The sequence below is a fragment of the Tympanuchus pallidicinctus genome, unplaced genomic scaffold, assembly GCF_026119805.1.
Source record: "Tympanuchus pallidicinctus isolate F22 unplaced genomic scaffold, pur_lepc_1.0 scaffold11, whole genome shotgun sequence".
In the NCBI taxonomy this organism is placed as follows: domain Eukaryota; kingdom Metazoa; phylum Chordata; class Aves; order Galliformes; family Phasianidae; genus Tympanuchus; species Tympanuchus pallidicinctus.
The window spans coordinates 1078641-1099626 of record NW_026294627.1 but is presented as its reverse complement, the minus strand read 5'-3'; the positions used below and the strand labels follow the sequence as shown (position 1 = coordinate 1099626).

Below are 20986 nucleotides of genomic sequence, written 5' to 3'. Positions count from 1 at the left end.
ATGGACCCACTCTCGTGCTTTGCAGATATGTCACCTTACCTGTCTGCAGACCCGGGACTTCTCCAGCAGGTACTGCTCAATCTTGGCCCCCTCGATGGCTCCCCTTTTGTTGAAGTGGATGTCAATGTACTTCCCAAATCGGCTGGAGTTGTCATTACGGATCGTCTTTGCATTCCCAAAAGCTGCAGGGAAGAATTGCAATGGGTCAGAGAGGACCTGACATGGGAAGGATTGTGAAACTGGCATCAGAGTTATAGAATCACAGAGCTGTTTTAATTGGAAGGAAACCTTAGAGGTCATTTAGTCTGACTCTCCTACAGTGTACAGAGACACCTACAGCTCCACCAACTGCTCAGAGCCCCATCCAGCCTGACCTTGGGTGTCTCCAGGGACAGAACATCCACCACACCTTGGGGCAACATATTTCAGTGCCTCACCACCCTTACTGTAATAAACTTTTTCCTTATATCCAATCTAAACCTCCCTGGCACACTTCTGGCTAGTGTCCATCTGCCATCCACCAGTACTCCCAAGTCCTTCTCGGCAGGGCTGTGTGCTCCACCCTTTTGTCCTTCAGCCCTCAGTGAGGGTTGCCATGACCCAGTAACTGAGCTTGCATTTGGTTTTGTTGAACCTCATGAGATTCTCCTGACCCCACTGCTTAGCCTGTCGAAGAAAAACAAACAAAAGAGGCTAGGAAGCAGCCCAAAGTTTTTTCTTGAAGTTTGCCTGGTTCAGTTTCAGTGCGGGGGGACAGGATATTCCACACATAACTATTCAGAAAAAGGAGAGGAATATCAATGTCTCTGGGCAGTCTGATCTAATGGTTGGTGACCCTACACATAGAAGGGGGGTTGAAACTCGATGACCATTGTGGTCCTTTTCAACCCAGCCCATTTTATGATTCTATGGGCAAGAAGGAGGAATGGAAACAGAGTGACCTTATGCAGGAAAATGGAAGACAACAACAGGGTCTGGTCAGCAGCTGCTAAAATACTGGAGGGTAGAGCAAGGCACACAGGAGGATACCACAGTATGCAAGGTGATAGTGTGGGAAATGACAGGGATGTTGGTGATTGATTTGTTAATAGATGGAAAGAGACCATCCTTTCAGGAAATAGAGAGGAACCAAGCCAACCTCCAGAGGGAGACTCTGCCCTGAAAGCAGACAGGGAAACCACATGCAGATCACGTGCAGGGAAAGGTCCGGGCATGACAAAGTGCAGTTCTATCCTTTGTGCGGGCATAGGAAGCGTGCCCTGGTGTTTGCTTGCTCTGGAATTGCTGCCAGGTGCTGGAGATGCATTTGGAATACAAAACGTCTGTTTTCCTGGTGAAATGTATGTTCAAATCCCACATGTGCATGGCATGCATCCCTCAGCAATCTTGTTGCATCCTCATACTAGACTGAAAGATTCTCCAGAGAAGAGCAGAGAAGGAAAGCTCAGCTGGTGACTTGCTTGTTTGCACTGCTCGCATTATTCATGGAAAGCTGTCAGGATATTCACATTTCCATTGATTCCTATGGGGCTACCTACCAAGCAAACACTGCTCACTGGGACTAGCAGGTAGATTAAAATCTCATTATTCTTTAATGAGGAGAGGAAGAAAATACTTCTCTTTGTGCTGAAAAGTTCCATGTAGCACTATGCCTGGAGGTTCAGATCAACTATTTAATGTTCAGACATCCAGTTAAAACTGTGCGGCTGTTTTTCACCCTAACAGATGCTTGCTTATGCATCTCAGATAGCCAATAAGTTGATTATTGTTATCTCATTCTTCATTTCCTTTTCTGTCTTCTGCCTCCATTCTCTGACACTGGAAGAAAATGGAGGGCTTTGCTATTTATAGAATCATAGAGTAATGGAATCATAGCATGGCTTCGGTTGGAAGGGACCCTAAGGATCATCGAGTTCCAATCCCCTTGCCACAGGCAAGGCCACCAACCTCCAAGTCTGGTTATAGACCAGGTTGCCCAGGGCTCCATCCAACCTGGTCTTGAACACCTCCAGGGATGGGGAATCCGCAGCCTGTCTAGGCAGCCTGTTCCAGCAGGACCATTGAGTACTGCCAGCCCATGCTTGTAGTCTGTGATGCCCTGAGCAATATAATCTCCCGTTCTGCTGAACCAGCAAACAATAAGAATGAGATTTTGGCAATTACATTTTAACAAAGCAAATAAAAAAATCAATGGAATGGCACCTTTTTGTTGTATCAAAGCTCTGCATGTAGTTATAACTGTAACATTGGAAGAGGTGGTGCACATTTTCTAAAGAATTTTAAATATTACGTAGAATCATAGAATGGTTTGAGTTGGAAGGGACCTTAAAGACCATCAAGATCCAACCTTCCTGCCATAGACTGGGAGTTGCCACCCCCAGTTCAGGCTGGCCAGCACCATCCAACCTGGTCTTGAGCACCTCCAGGGATGAAGCTACCACAGATTCTCTGGCATCATCAGTTTTACTCTCTGGCATTCATCAGTTTTTGAAATCCCAGACTACACAGATAATCAGATAGAGGGTAATTTTGTTGAGAAAAATAAATTCAGACAGAAAGGATCTGAATGTACAGTTCAACAAACACTTATACTGCTGCTTCCGAATTTTTGTTTTTTCTTTCAAATTTATTCTCACTTCAAAAACACTTTTTAATTCAATAAATGGTTACATTTGACCACATTTTCTATTTCTCAAGTCTGATTTTTTTAGCCATCAGAAAAATACCTCTACCATTTGAGGCCTCACCTTCCAAGATAGGATTTGCCTCCAGGACCTGCTGCTCAATCCAGGAGTGCTGACCACTGATTGCTGCCAGGAACTGAAGAATCAGTTTTGTGCTTTCTGTTTTCCCTGCCCCAGATTCACCACTGCAATGACAACAGAATATGAGATCAGTGAAAGTCCTTCTGCATTCTGCTAACTTCCTCCTCTCTATCTCCAGAGGGACTGATGTCTCTAGCCCTGTTCTGTTAGCACAAGTAGGACGAGTCCAATAAGGATGAGTTTCCAACACCCCAAAGACTGGTTATATCCAAATGTTAGGACACAATATGGGACAGCTTCTAGCCAGGATACAGATTTACATTCCAATTCATGTGGCCAAAATTTTGCTTTTAGGTGTGGGTTTCTCCAGAAAATATTGTACAGTTTTAACTAAGAACACCAGAAAGCACTTTCAGACAGTGCTTTTCCAAATAGGATCATCATACCTTGAGCCAGTGGCACCGGGGCAGATTTATAACACATCTTGAAGTGCACAAATGCACTAGAAAGCAGAATCTGAAATACTGCCATTTGGTGACAGCCACAGGTCCCATAGAATCACAGCATCATTTATGTTGAAAAAAAAACCTCTAAAGCTCACCCAACCCAGCCATCTGCCTACCAACAGCATTGCCCACTAAACCATGTAGCTGAGTACCACATCTACGTGTTTCTTGGAAACCCCCAGGGACGGTGAGTCCACTGCTCCCCTGGGCAGCCTGTCCCAGTGCCCAACCACTCTTTCAGAGAATAAGTTTTTCCTAATATCCAATCTGTGTCTCACTGAGGGAAGAGGAGAAGGTAACCAAAGCAAGAAGCAGGATGCTACTTGCAAGATGGCATTTTTGACTTTAGAAACGCACAACGGAAACCAACTCTACACTAACTTTATGTGGATGGAGTATCTAATGGCTCTTTCTAACTCCCGATTACGCTTGATTATCTGTTCCTCATCAACCAGCTGCCTTTTCCAGTGTCTGTTCCATTTGGAAATTTACCAACTCACCTTATGATACAACACTGATCCTTGTTGTTGCGCTGCATGTTGAAGTAGCAGTTGTCAGCGATCGCAAAGATGTGTGGTGGCATTTCCCCAATCTTTTTGTTGGTGTACAGCCGTATCTGCTCCGGTGAATAGATGGGTAGAAGCTGGTAGGGGTTTACTGCCACCAGTATTGAACCAGTGTATGTCTGGAGGAGAAGCACATGAAGTTTTATGGCACAGTGAGACCCAGCCGAGAGGCTTTGGCAGTTTGGATGGAGTGTGGAGGTCAGAAAAATCATGTTTTTCAAAAGCTGGATGGAAGGTGATGTACAAGCCAAAGATGCTTGAAGAGTGGAGCCTGGAGCAAAGCTGGAACAAAAGTCCCATACTATACAATTCAGTTCAGATACAGCCTTGCTCATGCAATAGATGGATTCAAGCTTTAATTCATATTTCGGATGCCCCTCAGTTAAGATTTAGAGTTCCAAGTCAAGCTTATATTTGCAAAAACACCCCCAGAGCCAGTATGCATCCATATACATTTAGTGCTCTGTACAAGTTCTGAGAAACTGAAGATGTGAAGGACCTGGAGATCATTGCCTCAAACCAAGGCCTGCTGGATCCACACTGTTCCTGACAGATACCTACTTAACTGCTTTTTAAAAATCCACAGCAGAGCTGCTAGCACCTTCCTCTGCAGTCTGTTCCTCACTACATCTTTGTCTAACCAAATTTCTCCATGCTGCAGTTTAAACCCTGTCTGTACACAAGGAAATGGTTCATGAAGTCCAGACATACTTCCCCTAAGCCACATCCTGGTCATTTTGAAAATGCCTTTTGTGCATCCCATGCTCTCTGTTGCACACAGATAAGCGAAAATGTCCTGGGCCTTTGGCATCAAAACTCTTTGTGATGTCATATGCTTTCATTTCTGCCTTTCCAGGAGTTATTTTTCTTGAGCTTCTCAACAAAGGACTGAAGGCCTTAGCCTTCTCACTCAGATCAGTTCTGAGGTTAGGAGATTTGGACATATCCCAGCTCAAGTCTGAGAGTAAAGATGTCGTCCCCCAATTTCAATTGTCTAAAAATTACTGTCTAGAGCATGCAAGTCAACAGAGATCCATCTTAGGGTAACCAAGGGGTTCATCTCTCTTAATGACTACAGTAATGACTACCAGGCTCTGAGCAGTATGACTGAGCTGTAGGTGTCCTTGCTCATTGCAGGGAAGTTGCACCACATGTTCTTCACTCAGAGGGTGGTGACACACTGGAACAGATTGCCTAAGGAGGTTGTGGATGCCCCAAACCTGGAGGCATTCAAGGCCAGGCTGGATGTGGCTGTGGGCAGCCTGGTCTGCTGTTTGGTGACCCTGCACATAGCAGAGGGTTGGAAACAGATGATCATTGTGGTCCTTTTCACCCAGTCCATTCTGTGATTCTACGATTCTACGATCTTTAAAAGTTCTTACCAACTCAAATGAATCTATGATTCTATGAAAAATGAATTCATTTGCCTTCTCTAGGCTAACTTTTGACAACTAATGTTATGAAAGCTGAATTTCCCCTTTCATTTCTCAGGAGATCAGTTACAAAAGTGTCCCCACTGCTGCAAATATTTTTCCAGGAAAAAGCAACAACAAAAAACAACAAAAATCCTCATCATTTCAATATAAAAATATATCCTTTCAGCTGCATGACCTAAAACAAACAAAAAAAAAGCCTTTGGAACAAGGAACCAAAGTGTCTCAGGTAAGGATGCTTATATAGCCTGTAGATAACACAACCCCAGGATGAGTTAACTTCATCAAAACATCAAAACTTGTTATCTCTGAATCATGAAGGAATGGGCTTCAGTGGAGATAGGTGATAATTTCTTTATTAGCTACCCGCTTCCCGCCTGCTCCAGCTTCTTGAAAGGCAGCCGGTAGGTGGCAGTTGTGTTCTGCATTAGGGATGCTGGAAGCCCTTAGGGGCTGGCACATTGCGGGCCCCGTGGGCAACACCAGAGAACAGATTTCTGTTCAGCCCAGGTGAAATTTGAATTTATAGAAGCAACTAATAGAGAAAGTTGTGGTCTTCTCTGTAATAGTAGAGTAAATGTCAGGAAAGGAGAAAAGCTCCCGAAGCCCAAGGACAAAACTGTCACAAACACAAAGGGTGGAAATTGGCTGTGAAATAACTTAGACTGGGTGTTAGAAGAAGTTCCTGAAGTAGGGAAGCACCAAAGTCCCTAAGCAGCCTTCTGCAGTGACAGAGTAGGTAAATTTAGCGTTCAGAGAAGGACTGAGCTCAATTTCTGGGTGGCCTTATGACACCAAGCTTGCCACTGACCCTTGAGTTTCCTTCCAGCACTGGGCGAGAGACTTGCAACACCGTTTTCCTCTTCATAATTCATTACCAGGTTAATTTGAGGAGTATTTCTAGTCTTCCTTGAGCATCTTCTCAGAAAGATTGACACTTTGCAGAGATTTCTGAAATCTCTGTGTTTCAGCCACATTGGTCTGACCTACCCAAACACAGCCAGCAAGCTTATGAAAGGAGTTAACCATTAGTTGCAGGAATGCACTTCCTGGATGCTCTTGTTGACCCTTCCCTTGTGATTTACAAAAGACTTTGTCAGCACAAACCCCTGTACTATTGCTTGCTTTCCTAGGTCATTCCTAGTTGATGAATGTTCACAGTTTGCCCACTTCCCATGAAAAACTTTGTCTGCTTTGCTGATGACAGGCCAAAGGGCACCTCCAAGGAAGTATTATCTCTTTGGTTTCTATTGCTGGGTGAGAGCAAAGCCATTCTGTATCAGAAAAACCAAGTGTTGCTGATAGGAAGAGGCTCTGCTGTAGTGGACCACTTACATCAGAAACCAAATTCATTACTGCCTGCATGACCTACATCTTAAATAGCCCCAAACAAAATCCTTTCTGAGCCTGCTTCCCTCACTGCTCAGAGCACTGTGGCTGACTTCATCTGGATTTTTATGTGGTTAAAGCTCTACCAAACTTTTCTGCATTTTGGCAACAAGAAAGCAACAGCAGACATGGCTTTCATCTCTAGATAAAGAGATTTAACCTTACTCAAAGTCCAAACTCCCCACCAAATAACCTTGCTATTCAGCATGGTTTCCCCACTGTGTACAAACCAAACCTCAGGCAAAAACACCCTTGTAGAAGTTTTTTTCATTTGGTTGCAGAAGTTTTGTTGTTTGTTTTTTTTTTCCCTGCAAGCTGAGATAATTACTGAGAAGCACTTAAAGCTTTAATCATGCAATACTGCATTGACAGACTGGGGACTTTCCAGCTCTGGGAAGGTCACAACTTCACCACGAGGGCCAAGCTCTGCTGCAAATGGGATGATGCTCTCCATGCATTTGTGAGGCAGCAGCAATGGTAATGTGCAAATGAAATGAAAACGCAACAGAACAGAAACAAGTGATCCAACGGATGGGCATAAGAATGATTACAAATGACATCTCCAAGAGTCATTACTTACCCTCCCGCCGCAGTTTGTCTTATAAATGTGAGGGAGGAGAAAAAGGAAAATTATATTTTATTAGAGCAGAATTATACCTTACACAAAGCTACGGAGATGAAACAAGAGGACTGAAGACCTATTGGAAAAGTTAGCCTTCACTCAGGGGGCTCAGAAATTCTTTCAAATAGTGAAGGCAAAGTCACCAAACTTTGAGACTATACAAATTATACCTCAGAAATACAAACCAACGACCAAACAACCAACCAAAGCACCACCAAAAAACCCCAACACTTCATAGAACTGGGTATGCCTACACTTCTTGGCTTTGCAAAACTGCCATCAACATTTACCGTGCTCATTACAAATGTACTCCTGCTAGTGTCTCCATTCTTAAAAGATGAAGATCTAAAGTTGAATTCCTGACCCTGTAATAACACTCACAGAGATAGGGTTGGTTTGCATATATCTCTGTCAAGCTACATGCTCTATGTCATTCCCTGTTCATTGAAGGGGAGTTGGAGTAGATGACCTTCAAGGGACCCTTCCAATTCAAATGATTCTATGATTTTCAGTGTCATTCTAATGCTGATATTACACTACCTGCTCTGTGGTGTCCAGGATCACATACTGCCACTTCAAAGCCATTAGTGATGTGGAGTAATCAAAGCACAGTAACTTGGGACCTCTCTGATAGATGCAAGTAGTTTACTGCATGGAGCAGGACTAGCCCAAGGAGTGGGTTCTATTGTTCTATACAGATTCCATTATATTCTATGAATACAACATATCCATTTTATCATACAATCATTTTGTGATTCCATGAAGATCATTCTATTATTCTATGAGTAGGTTGCAATAAAGGAACCTAGTAAAGAACCACCTGCTAAAATTATTTGGTGAAAAAATGAGCTCCTTTAAGCTGCTATTCTCCAAGGATGTACTCATGTGACATACTGCAAAAATAACAACCAAATGTACCTTAGTCTCAGAAAACCAAAGAGCTGTGAAACTCAAGCTCTGGATACAGCCTAAAATCAGATGAACATGCTCCAGGCAGTGTTTGCCTGGTGCTGTGAAGGCAGGTGGAGTGATCAGTTACAATTAGATCAGGGCAAATGGCCACCCCTTACGCAGCAGCAGCCCTGCAGTACACCTAGCTCTGACACCATCAGACTCAAAGAACTCATGGAGAAACCATAATGTTCATGGATTACTCAACCCAAATCACTGCCCAGTCTCTCACCTCTAGGTTAGCAGCTGCCCTTTGCATTAGCACTTGTTAGCATGACTCTGCCAAACATCATTCATTCATGTTCATAATCTCCCTGGATGTCTGTGAATGGCTTAGTGAGGGAGCTCAGAGACAGAGCTTTTGTGAAGGTGAAGCTTTTATCTGTGGACAGTCTGGTATTGTACATGTGAAATCTTATCCAAGGACTTCAATTAGCAAGGCAACAGACATTTGCCTGATGGCTTAGGGACCCCCAGGAGAGATACACAGACATCACTGAAAAAATATCCAGCATGATCCCAAATTTCTCACAGAGACACATGGGATTTCCCTTGGTACCATTATGGAGTGTCCACAAACAGAAGAAAAGGGGTAATGCTGAACAGATATGAAAAGCCTGTTCTCTGAATGAGCCAGTCACCTCCAACTATTGGCTAGCTGTCCATCTTGGGTGGCATCCAGGTTGCCTGAATTCACTTATTCACGTGAGTATGACATCAAACTTAGAAACTGGACAGGTGCTTAGCTGGAATTTGGACTGTAGATGTCCAACCCTAACTTTCCTTCCAACATAATGTTTTCAAGGATATCTGAGCCCCAGCCAGCTCTAAAGCAATTCACCTCATCCACCTATGTCTAGACAGACAAAAGGCAATCTTGGATCTGTTGGCTGCAATAATACCTTTGGTGACTATCATGGGTGCTCAGTGCTCAGAGATAACACTTCAGCTACAAATTTGGCCCCGTTAACTTTTGCTATTTGATCATTATAAATGGCTGAACTCCCCTAAAAAGAGCTCCAGCTCATCTAACATCTGAATTATTTTCTCATTGTGCCTTTTTCTCTAAACTGACAACGTAAGGCACCAAACAAGGTGTGTTAGTGAGAGAGGTGCTTGGGAATGTATTGGGAATGTAGGAGTGTCTTTTTAGTAGCTTTGTCCTCTTCCTCTAGAACCGAAATTCACCTATGAAAGAAGGAATTTATTTTGTAGAGTTGGGATGAGAGAATAGGTGGTCAAACATTTCAACAGCCTTTGTAACAGGGTGATGTGTTCTCCATCACTGCCCAGCTCTAATCCTAAACCATCCTTTCAAAAGGCACTGGACAACAAGCAGAACAAGCAGACTTGATACAGAAAATCAAGGATATGGTCTGTTAGTTCATGCTGTCTAGCAGATCAGAATTCATTGCAATTCCCTCTGGCCTCAAAAGCTAGTAATCTCTAGAGCCTTTTAAAAAGTAGGTCTCCAGGTTGCCTTGAAAAGGCCTTCAGAGGCACAGCAGGTACTTACCTGAGTGGCAGAAAGCTGTAGCATGGGACAAATACCCAGCAGTAATATATTACGTAGGTTGTTTTAGTTTATTTACTAGTGGCAAGCATACACTTTCCTCTCTTCCATCACCAGAATGTGCACCAGACTATCCAGTATATAGCATACTGAAAAAAAAGCAACTCAGAGACTAGAATGCTGACTCTTGTCCTATTTGGTTTTTGAGGTGTTGTCACAGGAGAGTGGCTCAGTTCCTGCTGGCTCCCTGTAAAACCCTTGATTTCTGGATGCCTGTTGGGGTTGGAAAAGGTGCAGTAGGCCCACAGGTTGTTACACGACCAAACTAACCTAAGGAGAAGTACTACTATCCTAAAAGTTCAGCTGTCAGGATCTCAGAGTTTATAAACACAGATGGGGTAGGTACTTTGGAGCTCTTCTCTGAGATGCTCACTTCACAGTACATGGTTATTCCTATGTGCATCTTCTCATCCTTTCTCCAGCCCTTGAACCTCCAGCCATAGCTCTTTTCACCCACTTGGGCTGGATGACTTAACAGTTCAGTGAGAGAATGCAGAAAGGCCACATCCAGCTAACAGTGACCAAAGTCTTTTTTCTTTATGGTTACTACACCCTGTGTGTGGCCTGGGTTAAACTAATTACTCTATGTGCATAAACTTGACGTGTTCTGAAAACTTCAACAGGGACTGCGTGGAGAGGTGACCAGGACTTTGCTCATCACATGTAATAGGATCTCCAGCTTTCCCTGGTGCAATTGTAAACTTTGCAATGATTTTTCCACAGAACAACAACATACCAGCACAGATACACTCAACTATTTGGGTCCTAGAAATCCGGAAATCAGGGAAAAACTCATGTGGGTTTCAAAGAGCTGAGGAGAGCTGGAAATACAGTGCAAAGAGTAGATGGAGATGGGGTAGATACTCACGTAGATAAGATGCTCCCGGTAGCGGATCAGCAGGTTCCTAAGGATTCCTGCCTCATTCAAGTCCCCCAGCCGGATCATGTCCTCCACTCCGTGGATGGAGGTGGGGTGCATGGGTTTGATGTGGCTGGCATTCTGTGGGGAAATCCAGTGCTCCTGGGAAGAGAATGAGGGCAGGGAAAGATAAGTCAAATGGAAAACCGCTAGGGCAAGGGGCATAAACAGTCCAACCTAGGCAGAAGGACCAAGTAGAAGAGCATGCATGGGAGAGCAATAGCACACAGACCACTTCTATCACTGAGAAATGTCAGGGAGTCATTTGAGAGATTCATAGCAGAAGAAGGAAAACATCTTCTGGTTTACTGGAGTGGCAAGAGACATGAGACATTAGCCATCTTGGCAGGAGCATAATCTGGGGAAGCATGGACATCCAGCAGGTCAAAGGTGTTTTTAACAAATAACAATTTGTTCTTCCTTTCAAAGAACTACGTTTCCACATCACTTGTTGGCCCTTTGATGCAAAACATTGTTAAGAATAGAAAAGATTATTTAAAAAAGCAGAGAGAGATGCACAAGGTGGTAAATTACACATTTATTGATGTAATTTTATTTAGGCTGATCAATTCTAAAGGACTTCAAAAGTCACTACAAACCAGACACAAGGATCCAACTGAACCAAAGCTTATCAAAAGAGATAAAGGACAAGAAACATCCTCAGGTCACTCTCTGCTTGTAATATGAATGTTCCCTTAAAACAGACTGAGTCATCACTGTACTCAAGAAGCTTCTCACTATTTCACTCCTAGTACAGCCACAAAGGTAGAGACACAATATTATCTTTCTTTTACACTTATTTCCAAGGACACATGAGAAGCCTATGATAAAGTCATCAGGAATCTCTTCTTATAAGCCCTTTTCCTCAAATTTCTGGAAACACTGGGAATGAGCAAAATTACATCTATTAACTATGTTTGAATTGGAGTGTTGTGCTGTCTCTATTTGGCTGGAGTTTGGTTCAGAGGTGGGACTGCTTCTGAAGCCATGGCCCAGTTCTAATATCTACTAATATTAATGGAAAGAATCCCATCATTTTTAATCAGATTCAAGTTTGGCTTTCAAATACAACCTAAGTTCATGCATTTAATCCTACCTGGGGCCTGAGCCCACAACAGTTACAGAGCTGAAGAGCAACCACAACCCTTTATACTTACGTTGCCTTCATCATCCACGACTTGGATCTGTCCTGAGTCACACAGTTTAACCACCGCTCCAATGGGGACATCGAATTCCCGGCCGGTTTTGAGGTCCATCCACACATAATCCCCCTGCAAACAAAGAGAAGACCGTTACACCTAGTGCTGCAGAAGGCTCAGAATCTCTTGGGAGAAAAGATCCTGAAGTTTTCTACCCAAGACATTGATACAAGTCAAATGGCTTTCTTTGCAAACCGTGTATCATCCGTTTTTCACAGATGGGTTCTGGGAGTGGGGTTGCCGGCAGGGACACTTCCCCAGGAGGTTTTCCAGCTACAGAAATTTGTAGGTGGGCTCTTTGCATTAATACTTCTCAGTATTTTTGTCTACTGTGTGTCTGGCTGCTTCCTGAAACTGTGCAAAAACATTGGCAACCATAATCTCAAAGGAAAAGTTTAGTGACAGATAGCATGATAATCTGTGTCCTTTTGTGCGTTTCAGAAATGTCTTGCTTCATTTGAGAACTTGTTTTTGTTTTGGAAGACAGAGTAGAAAGCTAACCTCTATCCATTCCTACCCACCCATAGTGTCATTGGTCATCCTACAAACCTCTGTCAGTTCTGCTGGGCAGGGATTATCTGCTGATTGGCTTTGTAGGTATTAAATGAATGCAAAAAAAGTTTTCCATCTTTTTTTTTTTTTTCCCCCAATGCAAAAAGCAAAACCAAAAATAATCCAAAACTAAAATCCCAAGCAGGAAACAAGGCAAAATTATTTTCCATCCCTAACGTCAATGGAATGAGGTGCTACATTTGGGAGCTACTTAGTTAAATTATCATAGAATCATAAAGCTTGGAAAAGACCTCTAAGCTTCCCAAGCCTAAGCCCATCCCCAACGCATTGCCACCATGCCCACCAACCCTGTCCTTTTAGTGCCACATCCCCACAGTTCCTGAACACCTCCAGGGACAGCGACTCCATCCAGTTGAGGCAGCCTATTCCTCAACTGACATCAGTAATCTTTGCAACAACCAAGAAAATGTACTTTTTCATGCAACTGGGTTTGACATTGTGAATTTGTAAGATCAAGATGTCCGTCTATAATGCCACATTCCTGCAGGCCAGCTCCATCGGTACCTATGAAGCATGGTGGAAATACAGTACCTGTTTTCTGAAGTCCTGAAAAATCACTGAGAGAGGAGTGCAAACAACAGAAAGGATTGCTTTGAATGTGCACTGTTATAACCTCTTTTCTCAGCAGCCACTACTGACCATTTCTGTGGATGAAGTGCTTATAGATTTTGTTTGACCCCATGGATTGATGAGCAACCTTCTTCAACTCCGCTTCAGGCAGTGGGAATTGGAGACATGTAGTAACATGAAACATGTTCCAACATATACTTGCTCAGAGGGACTTGATGGTAGAATGGTCTGGGTTGAAAAGGACCACAATAATCATCTAGATTTTATTTCAACCCCCTGCTGTGTGCAGGGTCGCCAACCAGCAGACCAGGCTGCCCAGAGCCACATCCAGCCTGGCCTTGAATGCCTCCAGGGATGGGGCATCCACAACCTCCTTAGGCAATCTGTTCCAATGTGTTTTTCTGGCTGAAAAACTTCCTCCTAAGTCTCAGAATCATAGATTGTCTTGGGTTGGAAGAGACCTCAACAATCATCTAGTTCCATACCACTGCTGCAGATAGGATTGCGTGCCACTACCCAGACTACACACCTGTCACAGTGATGGCAGGTCACACCAGGGATCAAAACCTAGAGAAATGATATACACAATGATTCACAGCCATTCTGAGGTGGTTCCCACACTCAGAAGCAGATTGCTAGGCTTCACCTGGATGTGAACAGTCACACTGCTTACATGCAGTGAGGATCTGGCCTTTTATGTTTCCTTTTCCTCAGTCCTGCTACAGCATTTCAATAAATATTTTCACGCAACTTGTAACAAATATAATCTGATCTTTTTCTCATTAACTGCCTTATCTCACATCCCATAACTTGGTTAAAAGGGAAAAAGAACCCACACATATGAAGGCAGTGTTGTGCACACATACATTATAAATCAGCTTATATTAATATTTATTTCTTAGCTCCTTTGATCCAAGACTCTGAGAGTGTTTCAGAGTGCTCAGCAGTATTATCTCACCTGCAGAGCTGGGCAAATTCATGCACAAGGTAGGTAACTTGATCAAAGTGTCAGCAAGAGCAGAGCTGGGGAGTTCAGACCCTGCTCAGCAGAAAGCCCTTCTGACACCTCATCAGCTGAGTAAAAATTGCTCCAGGTCGAGAAAACAAAAAATTGTAACATTGCTTTTTTTCCCTTAAAAAAAAAAATATATATATATATATATATAAATAAATAGCTGTAAAGGCAGCCTGCTTCATATATTCTGTTACACAACTGAGATAAAAAGGCAGTCTGCTATCCCCAAGGTAAATTGATCCTGTACTACCACTAGAACAACTCCCGTGCTTTGACTACCTAATGCACAGGCTGCTTGTCCCCCCAAAATACTATTTCTAAACACGTTTTAATGCCATTCTTAATACTGATGGAAAAAAAATAACAACACAAGCCTTATGGGATGGGCTAAGCTGGTAAGATCAGGAAGGTCTGACTGGGTTAAAAAATAGCATCACTTTTAAGACTGCCGACTTATTTCCTTCCTCCACTTTAATGAATTTTATGTAAAACCCATAAGTCAGTTGACATTTCTTCCACTAATGCAATCACTTTTGGATCAGCCCAAATAACAGCAAATATATTGGGGATTTCAGGGCGTATCGGGGTGCATTTATCAGCTCCAGTGAATTGGCCTGTAAGTTGCATAACCTCCCTCATACCTGGAGTAATGTTGTTCATTTTCCAAAACAAACAACAGAAGAGTGAGAATGTCACCGAGCACTTTACAGTGTTGACATAGAGTCTTAGAATCATAGAGCCATTAAGATTGCAAAAGACCTCAAAGATTATCTCGTCCAAGCATCCATGTATCACCAATATTGCCCACTAAACCATGTTCCATGTTCCAACTGTTCCTCCCCATGAAGGAGGTGCTAGAGCCTTTCCAAAAGCTCTGTGGTGGACTCTGCCCTTGGGAGCACACAACCTAAGGGCAATAACAGTCAAAGAGTGGGGCAAGAGGAGGGAGCACCGTGACGGGCACACGCAGAGATCAGCTCAATTAACAAAGAGGATGTTTAGGAGGGGCTTCCAAGTGCAAGGACAACAAGGCTGCACCATGGGAGCAACAGCACCTGGGATGGGGGGCCTCAAAGACTAGGAGGAAAGACTCAGGTGAGAGAAGCTGAAGGATGTAATCAGACAGAGAGATCTATTGTTCAAAGTAGCTTAAAAGCTCCCAGCCATGCTAGTAGCCTGGGACCCCCTATCTTACCGCTAGAATAGTTGCGGGCTTCAGGGCCTGATTGACGTTGCGAAGCAGTGTCCATTTGCCCTGGTCTCTGTCCTGATCTTCCACCACCTCAGCACATGGCTGCATGAAGACGACTTTCTTTCTCTTCAGCATTTCCAAAACCTTGCAGCTGTGTTTTCCACCCTCTGCCTTCTATAGTTTTTCCACCATGAATGCCAGAGAGACGTGGCCGGTTTGCTTCAGACCTTTGGCATGGTCATGCTTGCTGCATGTGAGGCACCCACTGACCTCATTCACAATCTGGCTTTTGGTAAAGATCTTCTAGTATAAAAACTTCCACCTGCCAGTCATACTCTCCCTGTACAACTCGATGTTGTGGGATCCTCAAAGCAAAGTGAAAAACTTTGCTACTCTTCACTTAAATTCTTCCAGTCTCTCCAGTAAAGAGTGAAGCTTAGTCGGAGACCTGAAGGACACTGCAAACACCAGTACCAGAGAAACGACTGCAAGATTAACAGAAAAATTCTTCATTTCCCCTTGACTTCTCTTCAGTTCTTTTGTAGTGAAAAAAAAAATGCTGCCAGTTTGAGGATATCCAGCGCAGAACACACTTGGGTGCTGATTAATCCACAAATGTAGTCAGTCTCCATGCAACACATGGCATTTAATTAACCTAATACCTTTACATACCAAATTAACCAAAGCGCAGCGGGAACTCAAAACCAGAGGCCATCTGCATTTTCTTTAAACTGATCACCTTGAGTAGATCCATAGCAACTGAATTTTAAATAATTGAGTGGATGGTGTTTGGAGCAGCACAACCTCTGAGAGAAACACCTCGGCTGTGAACAAAAATGTGCTAAACATGGGGACCATGGAGATAAGAATGTTGCACCTACTCTACAGCTCTCTCTACAGACCCTTTTCTTGAATCCCTCTTTCTGTGTAAAAAGACTGTTCTCTAGATGGGGCACAGTAACTTCTACAGAAATTTAGAGCCTAAGTCAGCATGATTTGCACAGATCAGAACAATACATGGCTGGACAGGAAGCTGCTAAAGTTTCTATGCCATTCTCATTTATTAACATTTTAATACAAAATTCTAGTGAAGCCCTGATTCCACAGGGTTTTGGAGCCACTTGCCCATGACACAAAAGATATATTTTTATACATTTTTTTCCCTCTCTAGAGGAGGGAAAGAAGGCTTTATAAATCTTCTGATAGGACACAGTCACCATGAACATCTGTAGATGATGAATATACCAAACTTCCACCATGCTAATTCTGCTCATCTGAGAGCAGTAGTGACATCAGTGAAGCAGACCTAGCCTAAGCAGATGATGAATTAACAACTTCGTAGGTTTAAGTCCTGGAAGATAAGACATTCAAAGTCAGGCTGGACTGGACTATAAACACCTGATGGAGATGTCCCTGTTCATTGCTGGGAAGTTGGACTAGATGTCCCTTATAGGTCCCTTCCAACTCAAACAATTCTATAAAGTGTTTAAGTCTAGTAGCTATGTAAATATAATGAATAGGTTGAGTTTCAAAGATACAAAGCCAGGTAAGAGACTGAGGATGTCTACAGTCTGCCAAAAGAGCCAACAAAATTTTACATGAGATGGAATAGTAATGTAGGGAGAAGACAGGTCAAATATGACATCCTCATGGGAGATGTGCACCTCCATCACGACCTGAACACACAGTGCTCATTTATACTTACCCAGAAAGTACAAGACAGATGCTCAGTCAAAACCAATAATCAATGGTAAAGTCCATATGAAAGGAAAGATTGAATAAATATGTATAAAGGAACCATAGGATGAGCTCTTTGGAGTTGAGCTGAGTCCTACAAATATTCCTTACTCGTTAGCTTATCTTTCCTCTCTACTATGCTACTGTGAGAGGAGGAGTGTATGAACTGCAAAACTAAGAAAACAGCCTACAAGTTTATCTCTCTCAGTTTATCACACTCAGGCATTGTGACCACTGATCAGCTGTACCCTGTACCACATTTCTGAGGCTGTTTATCAGCATGTGATGCCAAGGACTAAACTAAGGGATTTGCCTGAGGTTATCCTTGGAACAAAGCAGAGAAGGGAGCCCAGAGGGCTGGGACCAGTCTCTGCAGTGCCATGAAATGAGTGTGCTCAGCTTTTCCCTTGGGCTGCTGAAGATTTGAAATTCCACACATTTCTACTGTATGTTTTTCACATAATTCCCCTGCTAGCAGGAGGTTTCCAGGGACTTGTTAGAGCAAGTAGCTCAGTCAGAGGCATCTGTTGTTAGCACAACATAGCCTGAATAGTCCAAGCATGCTGCCTCCTGGAAACGGGAAATCCCATTCCACAGAAGGGATGGCCCAGCTTGGAAATCAGCCTCCCTTCTGCATGCACCCACGGTCAGAGCAATAGCAAAATCCTCCTATCAGCATCTTTATCTAAGAGAAGTTCTACACCTTGCATGGGAAACAAACAAACATGCTTAGGATGAGAAGGGGAGGGACGCAGGGGAGGAAAACAAACCATGAGCTGGCTGGCAGCTTGTCAGCAATGCCGCCCGGTTTAGATTACAGCTCCCCAGGGTAACATTAGCTCCTCACTGCAGAAACAGAAGCATGAGCCCAAAGAGCCATGCTGGACCCTGATCTGATGATGTGCTACATCTCTGCAGCAGCAGGCCCAGCTGAGAGCACGCACACAGCGAGGGAATAACTCTTATCCTAAGGAATCAGTGTAACACAGGGAATAGCTTCTTGCTGCTACTGAGACCTGAGCTCTCACTAAGCCCTGCAGCGGTGATGGTGTGAGCATCACTGCTGGAGACAAAAAGGAGAATTCCAGCTGCCAGAGCTGCCCTCACAACAGGTGGATTTCACAATAGCTTGGGTTTGATTTGCACCAATGTGATTTTGAGATCCAAAGAAAACCTATCAGATGCTGTTAGGGCTGAGGAAGTGTCCTTCAGCTGGTTATTTGAAACTGTCACTGAAAAGCTGAGTTATGCAGTGAAAGACATTGGGTGGGACTCCACTAACCTATAGGCTCAAGATATCTAGATCTCTGCTATAATCAAGGAAGAGAAAGAAGCATTTCTAAAGTTACTTCTACATGGAATAGATATTTAAACTAGGTCAGCTGACACTGGAGTGAGTGAAGTTTGGAGGCAGAAGCCTGTCCAAAGTTAGCTGCGGCGGCTCCTATCCCTGACACAGACAGTGAAAGGTCCCAAGGGCTGCTCTTTGCTTAAACTCATAACAGGCATGGAAAATCACGGGTTGGCTGAAGCTGCCTGCACTCAGGTCAACCGTCCTCTCTGCATCTCTTTGAGAAAATGTACTTTTTCTAATATAACAAAGATGATAAGCTGTACGATGGCTGTCAATACACAGTGTGTGCCAAATGTGGTCTGTGAGCAGTGCCTCTGAGACTTGATGGAAAACAATTCCTTTTCTTTTTTGGGGGGGGAAATGGGCACAGTCATGTACCCAGGTGTTTGGAGAACTTGGTCCAAGCTGAGCATTTTATTTCCTTACTGCTTGTCAGGAAGAAATTCCTTAGTGCAAGCAGATGCAAATATATTGCATTCCCAATTTCAGTGTCATGGGGAAAGCAGACCGATGTCCAAATGTGTTGGTGCATCATAGGACATTATGATAATATGGACTTCCAACAATTACCCGAATCCTTTGAGCAGCACAAAGTCTGCACTCTGCTAAAAACACCTGTCATCACCTCCAGATATCACCTGTCCGATTCAATTCAGCTCTTGATTACTCGGCCATATGCTGCTCACTTTAATGGGTCTACTCCTGGATCTACAGGGAGAACTGGGAGTGCTCATCTCTATTCTTTGCATTCATCTTTATCTGCAAAACTGCCATCAGCATCTCTGGGAAGGGGAGAAAAAAATCTTGAATTTCTACTTAACAGGAAACCATGGTGCAAGAGACACACACACTGATAATCAGCCACCCCAATAATTTTGCTGCTGCTCTTTCATAAATAAGTAATATTTTCTTCCCATTTTCTCAATAGTGCATCTGGCACCAGCTGTCAGCCAAGGTAACACACTGCATCCACAGACTCTCTGAAACACAGGCAGAGACACAGGAAGGATCGTTAAATAATTCAATAATCAATGCACTGCTCACTCAGCCTGTAATTTCAATACTGATAGCAGGGAAAAAACCAACCTGCAAAACATGGCATCAGTCCCAGCATTCACCTATTTGGTTCAAAGGGGCAAAAATAATGCATTTGACTGGAGATGCGAGGTTCCTGCCCTCATTCCTAGGTTTTGGCAAGAAGCTTGTTGTTGACTGTTTGGGACTTCTTGGCTCAGGAGTGGGTTTTAAGCAGGCAGACAAACACAGAGATAGAAAATTTAATCCGTGACTCCTATTTGATGGGGAGCAGCATTATTGACGTGGAAGACTTGGAGAATCCATCCTCAATCCGTTGACGTTGCAAGAAGATTAGGCTGTGCCAATGCAGAGCTGGTGAGGTCTCGCACAAAAAGCTGATGGCCACCGCCCCGGGATGGGGCTGCAAAATCTGATAAGGTGCAGAAGTGGAACAGGAAATGACGACTGAGCTTTTGAGCCTCAAAGCTGGGCAATGTCCTAAATGTAAATAGAAGGCATCTAAAGCAAGACAGCAGAGCAATCATAGGAATACAAATCTAGCAAGCCAGGAAGGAGGGAAATCAAAACAGGAAGAATAGAAGCATGGAATCTAAGAATGCAAAATATCCTGAATTGGAAGGGACCCACAAGGATCACCGAGTCCAACCCCTGACCCTACACAGCACCTCCCAAACCCAAACCCCATGTCTGAGAGCACTGTCCCAGTGCTCCATCAGTTCAGGGCCATGCCCACTGCCCACTGGGGCACAGCCTTTTCCTCACACCCTGACCCTCCCCTGACAAAGCTCCATGTTGTTCCTTTGAGTCTGGTCTGTCACCAGAGAGAAGAGATCAGCGCTGCCCCTCTGCGAGGAACAGCAGCCGCCTTGAGGAGCTGTGGGCTTCCATGAGGCCTCCCTTCAGCCTCCTCTGCTTTGGACTGAACAAACCAAGGGTGCTCAGCTGTTCCTGCCACTTCTTCCCCTCCAGGCCCTTCCCTGTCCCTGTAGCCCTCCTCTGGATGCTCTCTAATAGCTTTATGTCCCTCCTATATCATGTCATTCTCTGTGGCAAGCTTTAGGAAGGTGGGAAAAAGCACAATTATTCCGGAAAGTCCCCATTGTAGGAAAATACAGCCAGGCTGCCTGGTCCTGTCCATTTCTTTGGTTTTGGTTTGATCCCAAGTGCGCTGGCTCAGGGAATTAACCCAGCAGCATCATTTTTCACAGGTTTTTTGCAAAGCATATTTCTGGGCTAGCCTCTGAATGGCTCGCTGGGCAGTAAGCCCCAGTGAAGGAGCAGGGAAAGAATAGAAAGCACCGGTGGTGGGAGAAAACAACCAAAGATTGGGCATAGAAATCTAAATTTGAAGCAGTGTTAATCATCCTGGCCCAGAAAGGCTGTTCAAAGAAGCCAGAAACAATGACACGCATTCAGTTTTACCTGATTCTATTTATGGGGAAACAAAGCAGGATTTTTCCACCATCTATGATTAAAATCTCTTTTATTTTTCATACACAACCTGTCAAATTCTCTTTCAGAGCATTCGGTAGGTAGAGGCAGCTGATTATCTTTCATGCTTTCCTCTTTTGTTTCTTTACTTCA

General features: G+C 43.7%; 1 protein-coding gene across 2 annotated transcripts in view; it reads right to left on the bottom strand.

Annotated features, from left to right (window-relative positions):
- MYO7A (myosin VIIA) overlaps positions 1-20986 on the bottom strand; it is a 96632-nt gene that overhangs the window by 48122 nt on the left and 27524 nt on the right. For both annotated transcript variants that reach the window (XM_052669335.1, XM_052669345.1), the window contains exons 3-7: positions 11882-11995; positions 10674-10826; positions 3772-3956; positions 2748-2869; positions 40-182 (exon numbers count right to left, since the gene is read on the bottom strand). In XM_052669335.1, coding sequence (XP_052525295.1) covers positions 40-182; positions 2748-2869; positions 3772-3956; positions 10674-10826; positions 11882-11995 — 717 coding nt within the window. The remainder of the gene's footprint in view (positions 1-39; positions 183-2747; positions 2870-3771; positions 3957-10673; positions 10827-11881; positions 11996-20986) is intronic.